General features: G+C 58.0%; 7 protein-coding genes across 7 annotated transcripts; 3 read left to right on the top strand and 4 right to left on the bottom strand.

Annotated features, from left to right (window-relative positions):
• Positions 1 to 31: 31 nt before the first annotated feature.
• J3D65DRAFT_669915 (uncharacterized protein) lies at positions 32 to 6,972 on the bottom strand (the record flags this gene model as incomplete). Its single annotated transcript, XM_066803243.1, has 2 exons — positions 32 to 2,842; positions 2,887 to 6,972. The coding sequence occupies 2 exons, from the start codon at positions 6,970 to 6,972 to the stop codon at positions 32 to 34; spliced, it is 6,897 nt and encodes a 2,298-aa protein (XP_066653279.1).
• A 161-nt stretch (positions 6,973 to 7,133) lies between these two features.
• On the bottom strand, positions 7,134 to 8,125 carry J3D65DRAFT_478656 (uncharacterized protein). Its single transcript, XM_066796560.1, has one exon. It carries the CDS (start codon positions 7,954 to 7,956, stop codon positions 7,294 to 7,296), a length of 663 nt encoding a protein of 220 aa, XP_066653278.1. The 5' UTR covers positions 7,957 to 8,125; the 3' UTR covers positions 7,134 to 7,293.
• A 364-nt stretch (positions 8,126 to 8,489) lies between these two features.
• J3D65DRAFT_632844 (Deoxyhypusine synthase) lies at positions 8,490 to 10,259 on the top strand. Its single transcript, XM_066801065.1, has 2 exons — positions 8,490 to 8,985; positions 9,042 to 10,259. The coding sequence occupies exons 1-2, from the start codon at positions 8,737 to 8,739 to the stop codon at positions 9,894 to 9,896; spliced, it is 1,104 nt and encodes a 367-aa protein (XP_066653277.1). The 5' UTR covers positions 8,490 to 8,736; the 3' UTR covers positions 9,897 to 10,259.
• Positions 10,260 to 14,912, top strand: J3D65DRAFT_632840 (uncharacterized protein). Its single transcript, XM_066801064.1, has 3 exons — positions 10,260 to 11,524; positions 11,571 to 13,830; positions 13,885 to 14,912. Exons 1-3 carry the CDS (start codon positions 10,720 to 10,722, stop codon positions 14,831 to 14,833), a joined length of 4,014 nt encoding a protein of 1,337 aa, XP_066653276.1. The 5' UTR covers positions 10,260 to 10,719; the 3' UTR covers positions 14,834 to 14,912.
• Positions 14,913 to 18,864: 3,952 nt separating this feature from the next.
• J3D65DRAFT_632834 (uncharacterized protein) lies at positions 18,865 to 19,469 on the top strand. The gene has a single exon (XM_066801063.1). It carries the CDS (start codon positions 19,145 to 19,147, stop codon positions 19,364 to 19,366), a length of 222 nt encoding a protein of 73 aa, XP_066653275.1. The 5' UTR covers positions 18,865 to 19,144; the 3' UTR covers positions 19,367 to 19,469.
• Positions 19,470 to 20,042: 573 nt separating this feature from the next.
• Positions 20,043 to 20,854, bottom strand: J3D65DRAFT_669912 (uncharacterized protein; the record flags this gene model as incomplete). The annotated part of the gene is made up of 3 exons (XM_066803242.1): positions 20,043 to 20,108; positions 20,158 to 20,768; positions 20,818 to 20,854. The coding sequence occupies 3 exons, from the start codon at positions 20,852 to 20,854 to the stop codon at positions 20,043 to 20,045; spliced, it is 714 nt and encodes a 237-aa protein (XP_066653274.1).
• Positions 20,855 to 21,160: 306 nt separating this feature from the next.
• On the bottom strand, positions 21,161 to 22,555 carry J3D65DRAFT_647167 (uncharacterized protein; the record flags this gene model as incomplete). Its single annotated transcript, XM_066802325.1, has 1 exon — positions 21,161 to 22,555. The coding sequence occupies one exon, from the start codon at positions 22,553 to 22,555 to the stop codon at positions 21,161 to 21,163; it is 1,395 nt and encodes a 464-aa protein (XP_066653273.1).
• Between the last annotated feature and the right edge of the window lie 8 nt (positions 22,556 to 22,563).

Below are 22,563 nucleotides of genomic sequence, written 5' to 3'. Positions count from 1 at the left end.
CACCTAGCATTGTCACCGAATCATAGAAAGTCTATGCTTTCCTCGGCCCTGGCCCAAACAAGCCGCTTCGCCCGTCCCGGCCACCAAAAACATCGCGATCACGATCGCGAATGCGTTGCCACTCACGCATGTCAGCCGGCTGATGCGGGTGCTGTTGGTGTTGCTGGAGCGCTTGGGCCTGCTGCTGCTGCTGTTGTTGCTGTTGTTGCTGCTGCTGCTGCTGCTGCTGCTGTTGAGCCCTTGCTGCCGACACCGACATTTGGAATTCGGCCTGGGCCTGGCTCTGGCGGGCGCGGTGGTGGTGTTCGCGGTCTCGGTGGTCACGATCACGGCGCTCCTTATCCGCCAAGGCTTCCGACAGAGGCGGCTGTTGCTGCTGCTGCGAGTGGTGGTGCGCGGCGGCGGCGTGGGCAGCATGCGCGTGGTTGCGGCGCAAGTGAAGGTCTTGCTCTGCAGCAGCCGCGTGAGCAGCGGCTGCCTGTTGGTGTTGTTGTATTTGTTGCTGCTGCACTGCTTGAGCTTGGGCTTGCTGGGCGGCGTGTTGGTGGGCGGCCTGGGCCGCAGCAGCTTCCTCGCGGTAGCGCTGATCAGCATGTGCTTGAGCTTGAGCGTGAGCGGCGTGGGCCTGAGCATGCTGGACGTGTTGGGCTTCTTGTTGCCTCAGATACTGGGCCTCCTCGGCCCTCGTCATAGCCTCAAAGCCTCGTTGTGCGGCCGAGGGGAACGGCGAGGGAAAGTTGTGGTGTGGAGGCGCGTGGCGATCCTGCTGGCTGGCTGGGCCTGGGGGCGGGAGACCGAGCTGAGGGCCTCCAGGTGGAGCAGGGGGAGGCGGGTAGCCCATGTGGCTGGTGGGCGTATGGGCGGAGCCGCGAGAGGGGCCTTGGACGCCACCTGGGCCAGCAGACGAGTAGCGAGCGGCCGCCTGGTCTGCCTGGGTCGGCGTCGGTTGGCGCAAGTAATGCTGCTGCATGAGTGCATCATGGCGCTGCGCTTCGGCCTGCGCTTGCACTGCTCTTGCTTGGGCAATCGACTGTACTTGGACCTCGCGCTCCCGAGCAAACTCATACTCGCGCCTCTCTTGCTCCATCAGCGCCCGATCCCGGCCACGAACACTATCATACGCCCTCTCATCGGCGCGATTGTACGATAGATTGCGGCTATGCGCTTCGTTCCGTCCAATTTGTTGTGCGAGTGGCGCCGCTGGCTGCTGGATATTTTGCGGGGGCGTCATTTGTGCATAGGGATTCGACTGCAAGACGGGTCCTGGCGCCATCTCCCTCGCCGGGCTGGGCGCGGCAGGAACACCGTGGGGAATTGGCGTCGGGGCCTGCTGACGGGCGGGCTGCGCGTGAGAATATGACGGCGTACGAGAATGCGCAACAGGCGTGTGCGAAGGCGTCGGAGAATGCATGTTGCGTTGCTGTCCATTCAACTGAGACAGAGCTGCACGGTGATTGCCTTGGAACTGTTGAGACCGAGTGTCAATCGTCAGAGGGGGCTGGGTTTGCATGGCGGCAGGGTGGGGTGAGCTGCTTTGCGGAGGTTGAGAAAAGGATGGACGAGCCCAGTCGCGGGCCGGCGGTGGCTGAGATTGCTCGCGAACAGGTTCCATGTTACGACGCGAGGATGGTGGAACCGACATCTGTTGAGTGGGCGGCTGGATGTAAGCAGGCCTGGCAAAAGGACTTCCAGGCTTGGGAGATTCTACATAGAGTTCCCCACGGTGGAATGCCGGGGAGCTGGAAGCCATGGAGGCCGGTTGAGGCGGAGGACCCGTCTGCCGGATTGGCCTGCCTTGAGCTGAAAACGGTCGCTCCTGTGGGACAACACTTGGGCGCTCCTCGAGCTTTGGCTCTTTGGGTTTCGATGGCTCCGACGAGGCGGGATTCAGCAAGTCGGCTAGATTGGACCTCCTTGGTGGCTCTGCGGGACGAGGTGGTGCCTGAGCTGGCGTTGGAGCTTGAGAGACAAAGGGCGGTTGTGGCTCTTCTCTCTTGGGCGACGACGGTCGAGAAACATGGTGTGGCGGCCCTTGGGCAACTGGAAGTTGACTGGGAGTCTCGACGAGATGCCGAAGCGGCGGAGGCTGACGGGGAATGGCAGTGAGATGCACCGGCGGTCGAGGCTCCGTGTTGGGAGTGGGAGGGTCGGAACGGGGATCGCGCACAAGATGCTTCGAGCCTGTCCGAAAGCTAGCCTGAGGGTGTAGGGCAGTCGTCACAGGCTCTGGCATAGCCTCCCGCTCACGATGGTCGACAGCAAGGCGAGGGTACCGCTGGTCTTGCATCGGTTGCGGCATGCTTTGGCCAAAAGGCATTTGGTGATGTTCAGGATGAATATCACGCATCGGCTCAGGAGCGTGCTGTCGCATCTCGGGTTGGATTAGAGGCGGACGCGTAGGCTCTCGCTGAGAAAAGTAACCTCGAGCTGGACCGCGGGCATCGTGTTGCGGCCGGGCATAGCCGTGATGATGGGGCGGTGCTTGAGTTGCAGCTGGGCCAGATACAGCAGGTTGGATTGCAGCCGTCGACATTGGAGGCGCAGCTTGAGCCAGAGGGGGGAAACGAGACATGGCCTGGGGGTGAGGAGACGACGTTTGCGGGGGGACTTCTGGCTGTTTGGTTGGAGACCGCGAATCTTCAACGGCGTCAGTTGGCGTCGGAGCCAATGTGCGGGGAATTGGAGGCTGAGAACTGTAATCACGGCGTTTGGTCGTTGCAGTCGGTGCAGGTGGCTGGCCCATGTCTTCTCCGCGCTTCCTCTTCTCGTCTGCAGTTTGTGCGATCTCGACCAACTCATGATTTTTGCCTGTGTCCGTCTTTCGAGTGTACTCATTCTTGACCTGCATTCGTCAGCAATGATAGAAAATTACCGTTAAAAACTCACCATGGCAGGGGTCTTGGTCCCCATTTGCCGCGCGATCGCAGCGAAGTCGGTTCCAAAGTAATGCAGATAGTTTCGAAAGTCGGTCGACTCATTGACAGACCAGTAACTTGACATGCCTCCGGCACGGGAATTAGCCGTTCGCGCCCTTGGTCGCTCGGCAGGCTCTGGTGCACCGGCAGGATGCAGCATAGGCGCATCTGGACCGAGGTGAGGTATCTCGAGTTGAGAAGGCGCCGGCAGCATGCCAGGGTCTTCCGAGGTGCGCGGCAGGTGGGAAAGATCGCCAGGTACCTCTGTCTGGTACATGTCCTTGATATCCCGGTCCATTTTTTGGGGAGAGGCTGACGGCGCCGGTGCAAGGTTTTGTGTTCGCGACTTTTTGTTGCTCTTGTCCTTGGTTGCCCGCTGTCTCTTAGTCGGCTTCTCCGTCGTTGGCTCCACGGTTTCGCCCCGCGTCGATGTGCCTCTTTGGCGTCCGGGTGTAGGGGTTGGCGTGGCGTGCTCATGCTCCTGAACTTCCTTGTCGCCAAAGGTTGGCGCAGCAGCACGCCGAGGTCTCCCTCTTTCTGTCGTCGTAGCTGGGGCACCGTCTTCACCCGTGACGTCGTCCTTTTCGGTGCTAGCGAACGGTGGCTTCGTCTTGCGAGGGTTGGCTGGTGCCTTGCGCTTTGCCTTGCGCCTGCCAGTGGGCGGCTTGTACTCGCCATTCCACTTGGTCGAATAGTAGTGGGCAATGCACTCTCTAAAGTCGCGACCAGGAAGCGCCTTGGCAATTTCACCCCAATCTTTGGGTGTTTGGTGGTATGCAACCACGAGCGCCTTGTGCTCTTCGGGAGAGAAGTCGTCGTCGGGAGGCTCAAAACCAAAGGTGATGATGCCCTTGCTCGGCTCGCGCAGACGGTTGGTGTTGACGAACTTGCAGCGCCGCAACTCGTCATCTGGGAGCATGTCGGGAATCGGGGCTTGGCCGCCCGAGAAAGGATTTTTGGCCTCTTCTTCGCGGCGCTGTTTTTCCTTTCTTTCTTCTTCCAGCCTCATCGATTCCTTCATGATGTTTTCCAAGTCGTAATCAGTCACGTGCCGTTGCCGAATGACGGGCTGATTTCCAATTGGTGGCTCAATGGGCGAGACGGCCGTCTCTTGCTCTTCCGTCTTTTCCTTTTCTTCCCTGGCCACAAGCTCCTTTTCGCGCTGTGCCGTCTCGAGCCCCCATTCTTTGTAGACGACTCTAAAGGTCTGCAGCGCAGAATCTTGGAATTCTCTTTCCGCCTGACAGGCCTCAAATAGCTTGCCTTTGATGGACGCCAAGACGTTTGGCTTCAATCCGAATGCCTCCTGATCAGGATCAGAAAGAGGAGTGGGAGGTCCGCGGTGAAGGTATGGAAGCGACTGTAATTGTGCCTCGGTGATTGAATCCTCCGACGTCGATGATGTCTCGTCCTCAACGTCTTCATCTGCACGATGCGCAACCAAGTCTGGCATCTCTACGTCTTCATGCTCATCTGCTTTTGGTGTAGGAAGTTTTGACGGTTCAGGTTCGGGTTCGGGTGCGGCCGGCGTCTCGACCACAGGTGACGCCTTGTCCTCTTTCTCATCCTCCATTGACACATCAGGCTCTTCTTGCTTTTCTTCCTCGATAGCAGGTTGCTCGACTCTTTCCGGTTCTGGAACGGTCTCCACGGCGGGGGTTGGCTCGGGCGCCACGACTGGGTCTGGCTGAGGGATGTGTGCGTCGGCGACGCGCGACAATCTTAACAATGAACGTAACGGTACAAGAAAACGTAAACTTGCGTCTTGCAAGTTTTTCAAACGAGCTTCTAGACGGGCCTTTTCACGCTCATAGGTAATTTTGCTCTGACCAAAGAAATCTTCATCGTCAAGGTCCATCTCATCATCGTCTTCACTGGCTTCGTCAGACTGCGATTCCTGTTTGGATAACGGAGGTGGGGGCGAGTCTTCTGTTTTGACTGGATCTGAAGAGGCAAAAGCGGAATTGCGGCGGGCGATGGACGACGAAGTCTCATCACGAGAACGAATTTCACCGGCAGATCTTCTCCTCTGGGCAACGGGCTCAGCAGCAATGGCAGGCGAAGGGGTTGCTGGTCCCGACACAGGCGAGCCCATTGGGATAGCTGGAGACCTTGGTCTTGAAGACGAGCCCCTGTCTTTTTCGTCGCCGTCGTAGTCGCGCTTCGCAGGCACAACAGGGCTGGGACGACCATATCGCGGCGCATCAGGCCGAATCCACTGCAGATTCCGGCCAGGTACGCCCATCATCGGCGGCCGAGCATTGTTTGGTCCCAAGGCAGCACGTGGTCCGGCAGGCGGTGCACGGTCAGCTTTTGGGCCAGTAGGGATCGCGGGACCAGGAGGAGGGACTGGGCCTGCCGAGGGTCCTCGGGGCGGAGTGCTAAAGGGCACCGTCGCTCTGGGACCGAGAGGAATGTTCGAAGAGGCAACATCCCGAGGTGGTCCGAGAGGAGGAACGAGACGGCTGTGCGGCTGTTGAGGAGAGACGAGTCCGCGAGGGCCAGTGGGAGGAACGGTCGCAGGGAGCCGCGGTTGTAATGCAGCAGGACCTGTTGGAGGTACAGCTGGTGGGGACGGCGGGCGAGAGCGGGACAGAGCATCGTGAGGCTCCGCAGAAGCAACCCGAGGGGCTGGTAGAAGTTGACTTGACGGTGCTGGAGGAGTCTCAGTTCTCGACTTGGCTAGCTCCTTGACGGGACTGCTTGCTGGAGGCTCGACGGGCTTTTCGACAGGCTTCTCCAGCGGCCGAGATGCTTTTGGTCCTGTCGGTGCGGTAGGCGGAATGGATGATGGAGCTTTGGGTGCGCTTGGAGGGATTTTCGCTGGAGCAGAGGCGGACGAGGACGTGGGCGGCTGCGGTGGGGGCCTCCACACGTTCGAGGTGGGAGTGCTAAAAGTAGTAGCAGGCTTCTGGAACGACGCTACGGATCCGAATGCGGGAACTTGTGGGGCGGAAGGCGGTGGGGAAGAGGCGCGTGGACCATAACGGTCTCGCGATGCCTCTGCGCGAGCGGCAATGTACTCTGGTTTGTCCGAATGGGTTTTTGTCGAGCTTGGCTCTTGCGCAACCGAGGTTCGTCTGCTGGGCAGCAAGTCTCTGGTCAGGTCGGGCGCCGAATTGTTGGTATGGCCAACGGAGATGGAGGCATGGCGAGGGCTATGGTGCGTGGTCGAATTTGGCGTCGGTCCATATCGTCCTTCGGTAACGACGCTCGCCCGGCGGATGTCTGCATCTCTCGGGCCGGGGTCTCGTTTGTATCGATCCACCTCGCGGTCATCTCTGTAGAATGGACGGTCGTCGTCTCGGCGATCAAACCTGCGATCATCCCGTCTGTCGCTGATGCGGTCGTCCCTCGAGTCTTTTTCCCAGCGCGGGCGAGGCGATCTGCTTCGCGGCCTGAACGAGTTTCTGTCGGCAAAGGAACCTCTTCCTCGGCCACGATCATCCCAATCACCCCTGCCGCGACCGCGGCCACCAAATCCTCCACGTCCACCGTAAAAGCCAAATTGGCTAGAGGGAGGGTCGGAGTAATTGGAACCTGCTGATGGAGGACCATCCCTTCCACTTCGTCTTGCGCGGTCAATGTCCAGCTCTCTTGGCGGAAAGTCTCGTGAGTCGCGCGAGTCGCGCGAGTCTCTGCCAGGTGATCTTGCACGGGGCGAAATGGCTCTGTCGCGTCTGTCAAAGTGACGGTCTCGATCCGATCCGCGCCAGGACGAGCCCCCTCGGCCGTCACTCAGCGGGGGAGCGTCTCTCAATTCGCGGTACTCGGATCGTCCTCCGAAACCGCGACCCCGTGGTCCGGCAGGCACCGATGAGCCTCCGCCAGGCGGTGGACCTCGAGCAGAGTCGGCGAGGGCCTTGGGTCCTCGTGGAACGTCTCGAGATGCGGAACCGCTGATGGAGTCGGGATAGGTCCTGGAACTGCTGACGTCATCGTTTCTAGGAACAAAGCTGGAACCGTGAGCTACGGATGGTCGTCTGTCTGTATACCGAGGCGGGGTCCGGTCACGCGAAGTGTATCTCGAGTCGTTGGAAGGGTATCTTGATGACATGCTCCGGCTGTGAAGAAGTGATGAATGATGGGAAAATATCCTTGCAATGTCTATTAGGATGCCAGCATGTGCGCCCGAGTGCCGGCGAGGGCCTAAACGACGCTGGTCAGTCAACCATGGGACTGGAGGGGGATCAAGGTGTGTACGCGGGCACTGGTCGACACGGCTGAAAAAGTGCCGAGGGCACAGGTGCACAACGCCGGGGCTTCAGACACTCATGGAGCAGATCATGAAAAGGACGAGACGGGAGCGAAGAAGGGGCATTGGATGGGTGGGCGAGCAGCAGCAAGGGCGCAATGGGCGAACAGAGGTTGGGGAGACTCACGGTTGGAGGGAGCCGACGTCGAGGAAAGGCGAGAGTTGGAACGATAGGGCGCTAGGCCCAAAGCGGGCTAGGGTGCCAAGCGGGATCGGGGCACGCGTGCGTGGGTGTGGTGTCTGGAGATGCAACTGCGACCTGGACGGAAGCCGCCAGCCGGACCGGAAGGAACTGAACCTGGACCTGGACCTGGACCTCCCCCTCTGCTGGCTTGGCTTGAGTCGACGACGTGGACTTGGTTGAGCTGCCCGCCAGCCTAGGCCTTCGACACCAGCCAGCTGCGGTGCGTGGGTGGAGAGATGGCGATGGTTGCTGTGCTGCGCTGCACCCTGGACGGCTGGAGTTTGACGTGGCGGCTGGCTTCTCGAAGGGGCGGGGGTCTGGGGCGGCGGCGGCTTTGGCGGCCGGCGGGCGGTGTGGCAGCGAGCAGAGCAGAGCAGAGCGGAGCGGAGCAGGGCAGAGCAGGGCGATGATGGCAGCAGCGAGCGCAGCGGCGAGGCGAGGCGAGTCGAGTCCTGTGGGGTGGTTGCGTAGGTAGAGTACGGAGGGTTGGTGTGGTGTGGTGTGGTGGTGGAGGAACGAAAAGACGGAGGACGGCCCTGAGCCATCGCTAAAGCACTGTACCGTACATTAGTTAGTCGTGCATCCGCTTGGCTTCCTTGCATCGTTTTTGGCAAGGCCGAAAGGTGACGCACAGGACAGGTCCTAGAACCTTTCTGAAGATGATGCACCTCATCCTGGCTGAAACGGTGACGGCTGTGTGCCTGGAGCGTGCTTCCTTTATTGTCTGCGACTCTGCTCGACTGCCGTCACGTCTCTCGCGCTCGCTCGCTCTCCCTTCCACTGCCCGCCCCTCGTGCATGACATGACGACCGGAGCCCCCAGACTGGACCTGAGCGTCGGGTGCTGCGCTGTGGCCCCACGACAGGGCAGCCGAACAACCACCCTGTCACTTGCAGGCCAATCCCCGTCGTCGAGCCGCACAAGGCCTGACGACGCTTTTCGTCTGTCTCCGACTGCATCATGTCATGCATGCCGCCCGGCTGCGAGATTGTGGCATTGTGGCACAGAACCAATTCCTTTGGGATTGGGGTTGCGGCTTCGATCCGCCACGCGCAATTGGCGCCAACTGGGGCTGGTCTCTACCTGTCTTTTTTTTTTTGTTTTTTGTTTTTTCCTTTTCTCCTCTCCCCTCTCTCCCTTCCCTGCTCCCTCTTCGACTTTTCCGTTGATGCCCATCGCGTGGTCCTAAGGGCTTCCATCTTATCATCTCCAGCGTCTCGTGTGCCTGCTCGGCTCCCGTGCCCTCGCTCGCCTCCGCACCGCACCGCACCGCACAGATTCGAAACCCTGCCGAGCCTTCTCCGTCGACTGACTGAGATATTCCCGGCCGCTTCCCAAAACCACCCGCATCCCCTTGGTCCAAATTTTAAAAAAATATAAAAATGTCGTCCCCGAGCGCAAATCCTCCGCCCACCACAGCCCCGGCAAACGCCCCTTCCACCGCCACAGATGCTGTGCTCAAGCCGTCTGACCCCGTGCCCGAAGGCGCTCGCCAAGTCAAGGGCATCGAGTTTGACGACTATGCGCGCAGCGGCCGCTCCATCACCGTCGAAGACCTGGTCGCGGGCATGGAGACCATGGGCTTCCAGGCAACGTCGGTAGGACAGGCCGTGCGCGTCATCGAGAGCATGGTGCGCAGCCAATTGAGAACCTCTTCTACTTCCATCACCTGACCTTGAACTTGCAGCGAACCTGGCGCGATCCCGAGACGGGCGAGGGCACCACCATTTTCCTCGGCTACACGTCCAACCTCATCTCGTCAGGCCTGCGCGAGACGCTGCGCTACCTGGTCCAGCACCGGCACGTGTCGGCCATTGTGACGACGGCCGGTGGCGTCGAGGAGGACTTTATCAAATGCCTGGCGCCCACGTACCTGGGCTCGTTCCACACGCGCGGAGCCGATCTGCGCGCAAAGGGCATGAATCGCATTGGCAACCTGCTTGTGCCAAACTCCAACTATTGTGCCTTTGAGGATTGGGTCGTGCCCATTCTCGACGCCATGCTGGCCGAGCAAGAGGCGACCAAGGACGACGAGGAGCCCATCAACTGGACTCCCAGCAAAGTCATTGCGCGCTTGGGCAAGGAAATCAACGACGAGCGGAGCGTCTACTACTGGGCGTGGAAGAACGACATTCCCGTGTTTTGCCCGGCCCTGACAGACGGCTCGCTGGGCGACATGCTGTATTTCCACACGTTCAAAGCGAGCCCGCAGCAATTGCGGATTGACATTGTCCAAGACATTCGGCGCATCAACACGTTGGCTGTTCGCGCCAAGCGCACGGGCATGATTATCCTGGGCGGCGGCATAGTCAAGCACCACATTGCCAACGCCAACCTGATGCGCAACGGGGCCGAGAGCGCCGTATACATCAACACGGCGCAGGAGTTTGACGGCAGCGACGCAGGGGCACGGCCAGACGAGGCCGTGAGTTGGGGGAAGATCAGAGCGGATGGCGACAGCGTCAAGGTGTACGCCGAGGCGACGGTGGTGTTTCCAATGATTGTGGCGGCGACGTTTGCAAAGGCATCGCGGGCGGATTAGCATCGATCAGATAGCAGAGCAGGTCGAAACAAGGGAAACGAACGACATGGTAAGGAGCGTTCAGACAACAGCCGGCCATGGGCGTTTCACGAGGGCTGAGGGTGAGACTGGCATGGGGAGGCAATGCCGTGGCGGGGCCCAACGGTTGGTACGAGTCGAGGCGCCACATGACAGGGCGAAGACAAGGCAGAAGGGAGGGTTTGTTGTGTTGGATGTGTTGACTGTACTGTTGACCGGTGGAGCAGCCAACGCCAACGCCAACCTAACAGGCAGAGACGAGAGTTGCAGGGACGGGAGTGGGGAGCGAGCGAGTCATCACCAATTAGTCACCCCCTGCAAGCTAAGTCGAGCAGACATGGAGCTAAGCTCCAATGGAAAAGCTGAGGCTGCGACTGGAATATATGCTACCGCACCGCTCCCGCTACCCGTCTCATGCCTGCACCCTACCTCACCCTGCCCAAACCCTCCCTCTGCCAGAACCATTCCGATCCTCTACTCTTTGACCTCAATACCAGGCCATTCAACCTCCTCTGCCGACGGCAACCAAACTCGCCCTGCCCTGCCCCGCCCTGCCCTGCCCTGCCCTGCGCGCGTGCCTGTGCTTGCTGCTGTACATGCATACCAGTACCACCTCACCACCCGCCGCCTATCCGCACTGCTCTCACCTACTGTCTGCATCCAACCGCCATCTCCCTGGTCCTGATTGTTCTGGCAAACGTCCGCAATCATTGCAAAACCATCGCCACCATCTGCTCCACACCTCGCACTGCCGCCGTCGTCCCCCACACCGCGCCGGCCCGCCGCGCACTGACGTGCCCCGACCATGAGCGTCACCACCAGCTCCGCCAGCGTCGATCCTCCTCCTCTGCTCTTTGGACAACGCTCACCCTCGCCGCCCGTCTTCCACGCCTTTTCACAAAACGGCTCCCAAAGCCCTCGATCCCCTTCTGCTCCGACCTCTCCGCGCCCACCTGCAAACGACTCCCACATGAGTGCCAACGCACACGTACAATCCAGTGAAAGTGAGGATTCGGAAATGGAGGAGGATTCCATGGACAGCTTTGATGGCGCTCTCCACCAAGGTCTTCCTCCAGCCGATTCAGCCGACGAAATGGACATGTCGACGGCAAACGTCTTCAACCTCAATCCGACAAGCACAAATGCACCGCCGCCCGCGCCTGTAGATCACGACGCCATGGACACCACTCCAGATTCTCCTGGCGCTCTTGCCTTTGCTGACGCTTCATCGTCAAATACCGTCTCTGCGACAACCCCACAGTCGGCTGTTGTCCCACCGCCGCCTCCGCCACCGCAAATAGAAGAACCTCTGGGAGCTCCGCGGCTGGTGCGCGTCAACTCTCATGGCAGCTCGGTAGACAGCATGGGCTATCCGGGAGTGCATCCTTCAACCCCGCCCCCAACATCGCTTCCGCCTCCTCCAGTCGTCCTTCCTCCACCACCTGGTCCCTCTGATTCTCCACGTGAAGAGGGCTCCGTCATGGAGCCGGATGAGTCGTCGGATGACGAGGACGCGCCTCGTTGGCACGAGATGGGAGAAGATCGCTCGGCCCCAGACGAGGTTGAAATCAAGGAGATTGAGGCGGCGGAAGAATTCAGCGCTCACGACCGTAAGGCTTTCCAACATCATGCTGATGCTGTGCTAACCACTTTTAGATGCACACTGGGAGGCCAAAACCTTCGTTGAGCTAGACGACCCAGAATACAAGCCAGGTCCGAGCGGGAGGCTGGAGTGGACGGTCAACAATTTCAATGGAACCAAAGAAAACCCAAACAAGGAGCTCGTCATGAAGTCGCCGGTGGCTCGGGTTGCGGGATACGATTGGCAAATCAAATTTTATCCACGTGGAAACGATACTGACTCTCTGAGCATTTACGTCGAATGCCTGTCAGTCAAGAAGAAGAAGACTCCAGAATCCCACAAAAGCGGTCCCCAAACCCCGTCATCAAGCTCAACCGGCCAACCGCAAAGCTCGAATTCTGGTTCTGTAGAGTACCGATCCACGCCCATCCCTTTGCTTGGAGACACCAAAATCCCGAAGCGCCCCAGCGTCGCAGCGCAGGTAGCGGTTGTTTTGTACAATCCCAACGAGCCGCGCGTCAACTTTTACCGTTCCTGCGCTCACAGGTTCTGCCCAGACTCGCCCGACTGGGGCTGGACACGTTTCCACGGCCCACACTACGAAATCCACTACCGCCATCGAGGACAGCGGCAAGCGCTGCTTCGCAACGACACTCTTGCCTTTCGAGCCTACATCCGGACTGTCAACGACGCGACCGAGTGTCTCTGGGAACACCACAGCGGAGAAAACTCGTGGGACAGTTTTGCCATGACCGGCCTCCACAGCATGTGTGCCAACTCCAGTGGCCTGCTCGCTGCCATCTGGCCTTGGCTCACGTTCAAACCTTTTCGCCAATTCCTGTACAGTGCTCATATCCCCCACCCAGAGCGCGAGGCTCGCGCAACTCCCAAGCCGCTTCTTACAGCCTTGATACGCACTGTGTACAAGATGCGATGCGCACCGTGGAACGGAAAGCGCGAGCCGATTGACCTCGAATACGTTGCCATGGCCCTGGAATGGTACGGCGAGACTCATTGCTTTGAAAAGATGGACGTCATTGAAGTTTGGGAAGTCTTGAGAGCAAAGCTAGAGATTGAGCTTCGGGGCACGCCTTTGGAGGGTCGACTCGACTCGATATTTGGTCCAGAGAGGGATCGTACGCTCAATACGCCGACGTATCGTGCCGCCATCAAGGGTTGTGGAGATGTACAGGCCGCTGTGGACAAGGCGCGCGATTTGATAGATCCGACGGCCCCCCCTCCAGAATTGCTGCACATTGAGCTGGAACGCCAGGAATTTGACGAGGGTCAGCGTTCCGTGAAGAAGTTGGCAGACAAGGTCAAGATACTGGACCGCATCACCGCCAACAGAACACCATACATTCTTCACGGGTTCATCGCACACCGAGACAGCTTGCAGTCGGGCTGTTACTATGCGGTGGTCCGCCCACGCGGCCCTGGAACCAAATGGTATGCGCACTACGATGACAAGGACAGTCGCGTGGCCTGCATAACCAAGCAACAAGCCATCGACAAACACGAAGGCGGAGGGTCAGAAAAGTCTGCCGTTGCTTACATTCTTCTGTACATTCGGCAAGACATTGTGCACAAGCAATTCAGCAAGGAGGAGAGTACTTGGGATATTCCGGATTGGCTACCCCACGACGATTCCGACACGGAGGTTGACTTGCCCCTATCAAACAAGCCACAAGAGTACAAGGTCTTTCTTTCAACAGCCTTTGATCAGCACGAAGGTCCAGGAGTCATTGACCCGACAGATTCAAAATGGGCCACGTCCGAATGCGTCAGGACGCTTCAGTTTTCTTCAAACGACTCGGTCAACCGTATTCGCCATGCACTGGCTGACGAGTTTGGAATCGAGGACGCGAGACGCATCAACTTTTGGTCCATGGACTATGCTGAAGGCAGTGCCTACCGCCCGGTATTGAAGCGCATGGTCAGCGGGGAGGCCCCCCACTGCCCGCGACCGTCTGACCCTTGGATGCGAAGGACTCAATTCGAAGACAGCCTGGAGAAGACGCCGGGGAGGTGGATCTGGGCTCACATTGCAAAGGAAGACGATGTCCCCCGCGACACGCAGAAAAGCAGTAGTTCTTCGGACGATGGGCAAGACTCGGCAGAGGATACGCCAATGAGTGATCGCGAAGACGACGTCAATGAAAATATGGATCTTGTTATCACCGAAGGACTGGCGGCACAGGCTGCGCGTTTGCACCACCAATTGGAGGGAGATCAGCAGGCCGCTGCCCAAGAAGTCGCCAGGAGCCGCCTGCAGCTGGAATTCGGAATTGCGGCGACACGCATCGAGGAATACAATTCCGAATCAAGTGGCACAGGAATGCTCCCTCCGCTGCCGCCTCCTCCGCAAGCCCTACTGACGTCTTCGCAAGCTCCTCAAAATCCCAAGCGTGATTCTCCTACCACCCCGGCGAATCCCAAAGATCCGTATGCTTGGTTCAGCGCCAATGTCAACCCGAGAGGCGAGACATATGTTATGCTCAAAGTGTTTGACGCCGAAGCATCCACCCTCAAGGCTCACAGCAGCTTTGTAGTGAAATTCAACGATCGTGTCGAAGCCAGCATCCGCAAGATTCTCGGCTGGGACGCGTCAACGGCGCTCGAGCTATGGGACGAGGCCGAAATCCTCGCAACACGCTCTGGCAAGCTGAGCCTACGTCCAACAACAACCTTTGGCCAAACCAGCATCGTGTCACCTGCCGTCCTCATCGCCAACGTCGTACTCCCCTCATCATCGCGCTCCTCGCTCGCCAGCGCCGGCCTCTTCACCAGCGCCGACGACGCCGTCCAGCACGCCCTCCGCGCCCGCTTTGCCACGCGCACGACGCCGCCCCTCACCGGCCACTTCACCCTCGACTACTTCAGCAGCGAGCACTACGTCGGCCTGCTCCGCAACGGGCGGCCCCACGGCCACGGCCGCCGCATCTACTTCGACGGCTCGCACTACTCGGGCCCATTCTGCCTCGGCGAGCGCCAGGGCGCCTGCGGCTCGCTCACCTTCGCCAACGGCGACGTGTACACGGGCGCGTGGGCGGCCGACGCGCCGCACGGCGTGGGGTCGCTCGTCGAGCGCGCCACGGGCAACGCGTACCACGGCGGCTGGCGCGCGGGCAAGCGCTTCGGCGAGGGCGTCACGCACTGGCGCCAGGCGCAGGAGGTGGAGCGCCTGTGCCGCATCTGCTGGGAGGACCCGGCCGATGCCGCTTTCTACGATTGCGGCCATGTCGTCGCTTGTTTGAATTGCGCCAGGCGCGTGGATGCGTGTCCGGTCTGTCGCCGCAGGGTGCTGAGCGCTATGAGGTTGTTCTTCGGCAATTGAGAGGGGCGGTAGAGTGGTGGTGGTGGTGGTGGTGGTGGGGGAAATCAGGGGAAGGGGATGTTTATCAGAGGAACGAAGAGTAGCAGTCATACTGTTGCGGAAGGGATCGATGAATTGATGAAGGACTGGATCGGATTGACGGACGGACGAACGGACGGATGGATGGACTGGATGGAGCAGGGCGTTCTTTTGGTTGTCGAGCTGCTGCTGCTGCTGCTATTGCTGTGCAGCTTTCTCCCTTTTCTCCCCCATCTCTCCTTCCCTCTCTCTCTCTCCTTCCCTCTCTCCTTGTCGTAGATGCCAGCCAGGCAGACTCAACCGGCCGAGTCGTCCGGGAATGGAGGCAATCAGTCAGTCAACGAGTGAGCGAGTGCGCTGAGACAGGGAGGGACGAGTAGGATGAAAGCTGTTCACGTATCTATGCGAGCAGCCGGGGTTGATTGGGTCGTTGGGTTGATTTGTTGGTTGGTCAGTTGGTTAGTTGCATGGTTCGGGTGCACGGCGCAAACAGAGAGAGATGTGTGACGACGGACTGGACTGGACTGGACTGGACGGGACAGATTGACATTGACATTGGTGTCGGTATTGATGAGTAATGCATTCACTGGTAAACTGCTTTGGCTGTAATGGCTGTGTGAAGGAGAAGCTGGGCATAGTTAAAAGTCGGGGTGAGGGACGCGAGATGATGAAGAAGGGCTGATGATTTCGCGGTGCCGCTAGGTCTACTTGCTTGGCTGGACTTCACTCGTGGGACGCACATGAGGAGCATCCATGCGTTGCGGACGAGGGCAGTGGGGAGCAGATGGGGCAGGTTCATCATCGCAGCAAGGGATGAAGACGTACGCAAGCAAGCGACCCCTGAGCCACGATCGAAGTGGCTGAGTTCATCAAAGGAGGGAGCAAGTAAGGTACGTGTAGGAAGCGGACAAGCAAGTCACTTCACGGCAAAGGGTGCTCACTACATGTAGATTTGACGTTTTTTTGCCCGCCATGAAAAGCTATTTATGTGGGTTATATCGTGGGGTATCTTTGGATCTTGCGCAACAAAAACAGAAAAAGCCAAACGACAACGACAAAATTGACCCAACCAACACACCAACCGACCATCTATCCTATTCACCACCCATGCGCTTCCCATCTCCAATTAATGGTTGACCACTCTCGCTTGCGGATGCTCCATGCCCCCTGACGGGAAGTGTCTCTCCCTCTTCATCTCGATCCTCCGTCCACATCACGGACCCGATGCTCCCCTTCAATCAAAAGATCCGTTGAGGCAGGCGGACCGGCCGCCTACCTCCATGACAACGCCTCCTCCGTGCGTACATGTCCTGGGCCAGCCAGGAGAGCGACTAATAGTTGAAAGAGGGGCGAGTTGAGGGTTGCGGTGAGAGCGCTTTTGAGCAAAGGCCTGCTTTGCTGGGCTCGAACGAGTGTTGAAGGCGTCTTTGGTGGTCGGGTTGGTGGTCTGTGGGGCAAGACCCTGCGTCATTCGTCCCCAGTGCGTCGCTTGTGGAGTCTGTGCTGAGGTCCGTCCGAGGATGGTGTAGCGTTTCATTGGACCGCTTGGTATAGTCCAGTGGTCGAATAGGCTCAGGTCGTCCATTGGTCAGGTAGAGCGAGAGTATCTCTTCCTGGTTTTGACTCTTGCGATTCGAATCCCGAGTCGGAGGTGTTTGATCATTTGCCGCTGCCGCCAGAGTGGTTCGCACAGGTGTACCCAACGTGGATGACCTTGTCTTGAACGGCATGTCTTCCAACAGCGGCGCAGGCGTCGACGGCGTGCACATGGTAGACGCAACCGCAAGCGGCGTATTGCTCGACAATTCGGATACACATGGTGAGGTTGGTGATGTGTTGTTGATCTTGAGTGCTGAGGTACTCGATCTCCAAAAAAACAGTCTTGAAAGCTGACGCGGACTGCAATTGAAATGTTTCTTCCTGGTCCAAGGATGACGCGGAAGTCGTGGCGATTGGTTGCTGGTGCCGCGCGTTCTGATGCAAGGGACAAGTGGTGTTGATGAGGTCCGGTAAAGAGGTAGTCGAGCTATTCAAAAATGCTGAAGAGGGCAATGGTGAATTGCAACGACAGGTCGAATAGAGAAATAAATAAGTCGGAGACGGACTGGACGAGAGAAGAAGCTGTTATCAAGTCCAACGGCCACCAAGACGAAGAGAAGAAGCGCGAGCGCTCTGGTGGAGGAGATGGGGATCGAGAGGGAGAGGGTTGTCGGTGACGCCGAAGAGTGAAGTCGAACATCGTGATCAGTCAAAACTTTATACGAGTAGAGCAAAACTTGATTTGGAAAGAGTAGAGGTAGAGCAGTAGCCAGATCGTGAATCTTGAGTGTCTGTGTCCATGGTGTTGCGGCGCTGCGGTGCGGCAGTACAGTGTATAGATGTGCAGCACGGCCTTCGGGTGCTGATAATAGAGCCCACTAGCCACGGCTGAGGCTGACGGCCGCCCATCCGCCGACCAAGTTGCCGTGCCTGGCAATGTGGATGCTGCATCGGGCAAGACGGGGCGGCGCAAACGAGAGAGAGCCGACGGCGGAGGGGCCAAGGTAGAGGCGCAGCGCAGAAGCCCGGCTACGCCCATGGCCGAAGGGGAAGAGGCATCACTGTGGAGGCTGCCTACGCAACAAACGGCCCCGGCGTGCGCAACGTGGTTGGCTACGTCTTGCGTGACGTGAGGTTGGCGTCGGGAGGAGTCCGATGCAATGCAATCCCACGAGGCTTTGTTTCCTTCCGTTCCCTCTCTCGAGACGGTCGCGAGAGGTTGCCGCCCTCGACTGCTGCGGACGGCGTATTTTTGGCACCACAGCAGCCGCAAGGCTTTTTCGGCCGATCGCAATTGTGGAAATTGGCTCCTCGGTACAGACGGGTGTCAAAGTGTCGATACTGCGAGGGTCAGGTCACCTGACGAGCGCTCGTACCTGGCGATCTCGGCACACACGAGGTTTCGGTTGACGATTGTTGCTTTTTGAGGCCGACGAGGCAGGCCGCATCCGTCGGCCGGGCTGAAGCGAGGCAGGCGGCTCGGTCGTGGGGATGGTGCGTCATGACTGCAGTGAGGTGGAGGAGACGGGACCGGGACTGGCCTTGACCTCACGAATGATGTGACGGTGTTGAGACTTCGGGACTCGGGTGACGGTTTCGCGCTCGTATCAAGGCCGTGGCTGCCCTGTGTGGCTGCTCGGTGTGGCTCAGCGCCTCTCTTTTGCCCCCTTTGTGCTAGCCGCACTCACCGCCCACCCTCAACCTCACCTCCCTCTCCACCTCTCCCCTTCGTCGGTGTCGCCGTCGCAGATCTATCGTTTCGTTTCGAAAGCTCCTTGGAATCGTCTCAGCCCTGCGATTCACGTGTCAGCGAGTCTTCGGCCTGAATCTGGGCCAAGGCGATACGGATCCCACGTTGACATCTTGACCACGCCACAGTGGGTGTCGAAAGAAATTACAACTCCTGGCAATACAAGTGTATCTAGGGAGCGTTCATTTACTGCTTCGCCTGCGCCTAAGGAGCATTTATTTACTACTCTACCTATATTTAAGGAGCATTCATATACCTATACATGCGCTTAGGAAGTGGTCGTTTGTTACGGCAGACAGACCGGGAGAGCCTCATTTCTATTGACACCCACTGTGACGCGCTGGTCTCTCTCCACCTTTCCCCTCCACCACGTGCTGACCCTCTCGGTCGTCCCAGTCATACGGCGCACTTGTCAGGGACACGTCGATCTCGGCAATGGCGATGTCTGTACGACTCCAACGTTACGTCGACCCTTGGCTGGATCGCGGTTGACTCGGCATTCGGTCCATCTTGCAAATGTCCAGGACGACGTTGTTACGAGTGGAACTTTGCCACTGTGACCTTGTTTGTTTGACAAACTGCAGTCTCTGCTGCCGGCCTTTTCCTTTCTCTTCAGTCGTCCGTTCAATTCCTTTCAAGGGCCTCGATCTTTCCACACAAACATTCTCGGAGCAATTTCTGAGCAAAATCTCACAGCATATGCCATTGAAAGATTTCGCCCTGGGCACCTTTCAATATTTTCAAGCAGTTGGCGACCAGTGCAGCAAAATAAAGAGCAAAAAGAATCACCCAGGCCCGGAGTCGAACTCAGACCCGGACAAAAAGAATTGAGCCAGCGGCGGTCGCCCAGCCGAATCGGAAGACTTATTGCGGATTTTAGACTAGTGGATTTTTGGCGAGAAGGTAGAAATTGCGCGTCGCTGCACCTTTTTTCCTTTGTGTGGGGCCCAGGCGGTGGGATTTTGGGCGTTTGGGTGGATGGGAGGCGAGGCGCGGGTGTGACGATGCGCTGTCTTGTATTTAGCTTCCTCTTGAGAGAGACTGGGACCTCGGCTGCTGAGCTTTGCTTCGTTTTGGCTTTTTTTTCGTTTCGCGGGCCTTCTGGGTTGCGGGCTGTTTTTGGGTTGATGGTGGTGTTAAGTTTGGCGAGCGTTTCTTTCTTGCGTTTGTTTGTTTTGCTTCTTCTTCTCTGCTCTCATGAATGCACGCCGGGCCCCCCTTTTTGAATCTCGCTCTTGTGCTGGCTTACTGCTTGATACCTCGGCTTGAGTGCAGCACTAAGATACCCACCCGGTCTTTAAGAGACCGGCAAACTCTATTCTTTTTCTTTCCGTTTACCGCTCTCGCGTGGCCTTTTTCCTGAGAATCGCATTGAAGAAGCACGTCAGAGACAGATCGTATGAGGTGAACGATAGGCAGTGCAAACGTACAGAGAGGCCTGGAAGACAAGATAGGACACGGTGTGCGTCAAGAGAAATGAATATTCCCGGCGCTACACCTCGGCGTAGGGAGCGTTCGTGTACTGCTGCGGACGAAGCTACTGGCCCAGAGTATCATTTCTTTTGACATCGACTGTGGGAGAGAAGCATACAAGGCTTCACCTCTGATAGAGTGTAGATTCAACCATAGTTTTCCCTCTACCTGCCTCCTAGCTATCTCACGCGAGCTACTTCAAACCCATTCGCGAACTAACGCGTGGCTCCATGCTCCTTCCAGGCTTCATTGAGCAACACAACATCAATCTTAGCAAACATCTCCTGTGAAACCCATCGTGTTGGTGTTTGGCCTTGTTCTGATAGTGACGCAGCTTGCAACCGTATGAGCTAGCAGCGCGCTGCTTCATTGCTTTTCAAACTGTGCTGATCATGCTGTACTGGCGCTTTGTACGAGAATGGCCGGAATCTACTGAGGCAACCATTCAGCTAGACTCGCTGACGCACTGTCGAACTTAGTATCCGACAATGTGTCCTTCACGTGCATGTCAGCAAAATCCAATCGCGAGCCCTTGCAAGCTTACCTGCTCTGCAGTCTGCGAGTCAGCGCGGGATGCTGGAATCGTGTCAAAGCCCTGCAGGTCCGAGATTGGCTCCGAAAGCAAGTCGTAGTCCCTTTCAATGGTGCTGGAGGCTGCGATTGAAGCCTTGAGAGTCTGGTCGACCAGAGACTGGCGCAGGCGCGCGTTTTCGGCCCTGAGCTGCGCATTCTCCCAGAGGAGTTTGAGCCTCGCGTTTTCGGCCTTGAGCTGCCTGTTCTCCTCTTGCAAGTACTGTGCCTCGGGCGTCGTCTTCGGGGACATTTCCGTTTCCCTTTCGATGAGCTGCGAACGCGCTCTGTAGTTGCTCTGCTCCCGCGGCTGCTGCTGCACTTCCAGAGGCTCCTCCTCGCTGTCCGGGTATGCGATGTAGCCCTCATCTCTGAGTCGCTTCGCCGTGCCACACGTGACGTGGGTAAAGGCAGTGGCCTCATCCATGTTGTAAAGGTGTGGCATGGTGAAGTTGTGCAGTGGTAGCTTCTTACTCACGAATTCACCAGCTTCGCCTAGCGTCTGGAATGCGATGGGCCGCTGAGAAAGTCGCGTGTTTCGGAGGACGACCCTCGTGGCTCTGTCGACGAGGTTTCGACATAGCGCTGTGCGTGTAAGCTTGGATCATTGGAGTGGGTTGATGGTGTTGAATACCATCGCTCCATTGCCAGCTCGTCTCTTGGATTGCCATGTTGAGATCCTTCTTGCCACGAGATGGCGATTGGCGTTGGCAGCTGGGAGGGTTGTTGTTCGTGTTGTGGGTGCGCTGGAAGCGGAAGGGAAGTTACGTCTCCGAGTCGGACATCCAACTCCAAGAACTCCAGATATTGTTACTCCAGTGCCGTCCAGGTACATAGGTACTTGGATTGTTCCCTTTCTAGCATCCTAATAGTGCACAGGCTTGCCTCGCCATCGGTTTGGGGCTATGTGGTGCACAGGAATCAGCAGGTTGGTATCCTTGACCTGGACTGCCAAAAGTCACGAATGCTCCCAAGTCCTACGTGAAGCTCACAACGACCTTCTCCCATCCCGTGTCTCCCACCCTTCTAAACTCGACAGCCTTCCCAAAGTACCCAGCATCATTCCACGCCGTCATCGTTGGCCCATCATACGGCCCATGCTTCTCGCCACCATCTCGCGCGTCGCTCCATCGGTATTCCCACATCTTCGTCTCGCCCTGTTCGTCCTCCTTCTCTTGCTCGACCCATTCCTCACCCGTCTCACGTTTGTATTGCCGGATCAATAATTCGCGCTCGGCCTCGTAAATTTCTGTCTGGCCGCGCGAGAAGAGTTGGTCTGCGGCACCGGTAATTGCCTCGACCGTCTCGCGGCGTTTCTTTTCTGCCGGATCCTCCTCTTTGGGCGCAGCATCGACGTCCATGGCATCGTCGTCTTCGTGACCATTAGCGCCGTCGGAAGTCTTGCGTTTGTTCTTTTGCCATTTTGGTTTGGGCTTTTCCTTCTTCTTGCCCGTACCCAGGCGTTGCAAGGCCTCTAGTACAGTCTCGCCGCGCTCCATGCGTGTGATGAGAGTTGACAAAAGGTCACTCGCCAAGAGGGAGTCGTCGGCCAGGGCGCGCTTCCGTCGATCCTGTTCCCGCTTCTCCTCGGCCGCCTTGGCCGCCTTCATATCCCTCTTTGTCAAGCCATCCATCCATGTGTCGTGAATTGCGTCCGGATCTGCTTTGCGAATGTAATTGCCCGACTCATCAAATCGACCCTCTTCGTTTTCAGCCTTCATGTTGAAGGCATCCAGCTTTGGCGCGTGCTTCTTCTTTGAACCAGCCCCAAGCTCCTCGTCGACTTCGCTTCCGACTCTATCGCGCTCTTCGTCTCCACCACTTTCGCTGCTGCTCTCGTCATCTCGTCCAGCCGATTTGCCTTTGCCCTTTTCGTCCAGCTTGAAATTCGCCGAAACGTGCCCACCCGACTTGCTGTCTGCGATTTGTCCCTCAATGTCGTCTTCATCCAGAAACCGCACGTCCTTTTTCTTTTTGCCTTCTCGACTCAAGTCTTCATCATCATCGCCGTCCTTCAAATCGTCCTCCAGATCGGCAAACATGTCCGCATCCTCCTCATCCTTGCTCTTCTGCTGCTGCTTCGAAGCTCGCTCCTTTTCAGCTGCCCGCGCATCAAAGTTTTCTTCCGAGGAATCTGAGTCATAACCGTCGAGGTTGACTGCATTGCGCTTGGTCTGAGCACCACCTTTTCCAATTTCGTCGAGCTCAAGGACCGTATCCTCCTCTGGGGCATCTGCGGCGAGTGTGGAAGGGTTTCGGTAGTCGAATCTAGGCTTTTTGGAGTCCTGTTTTGTCGAAGAGTCAACCGGGAAGGGGAGGTCTGGAGGTGGACGCTTCGGGCGAGGCGCGCCGCGGTGAGGACGGCCGGCCATGTTGTTAA

The sequence above is a fragment of the Phyllosticta citribraziliensis genome, assembly GCF_038025025.1.
Source record: "Phyllosticta citribraziliensis strain CPC 17464 chromosome Unknown J3D65scaffold_9, whole genome shotgun sequence".
In the NCBI taxonomy this organism is placed as follows: Eukaryota; Fungi; Ascomycota; class Dothideomycetes; order Botryosphaeriales; family Phyllostictaceae; genus Phyllosticta; species Phyllosticta citribraziliensis.
This window is presented reverse-complemented; position numbering and strand designations above follow the sequence as displayed.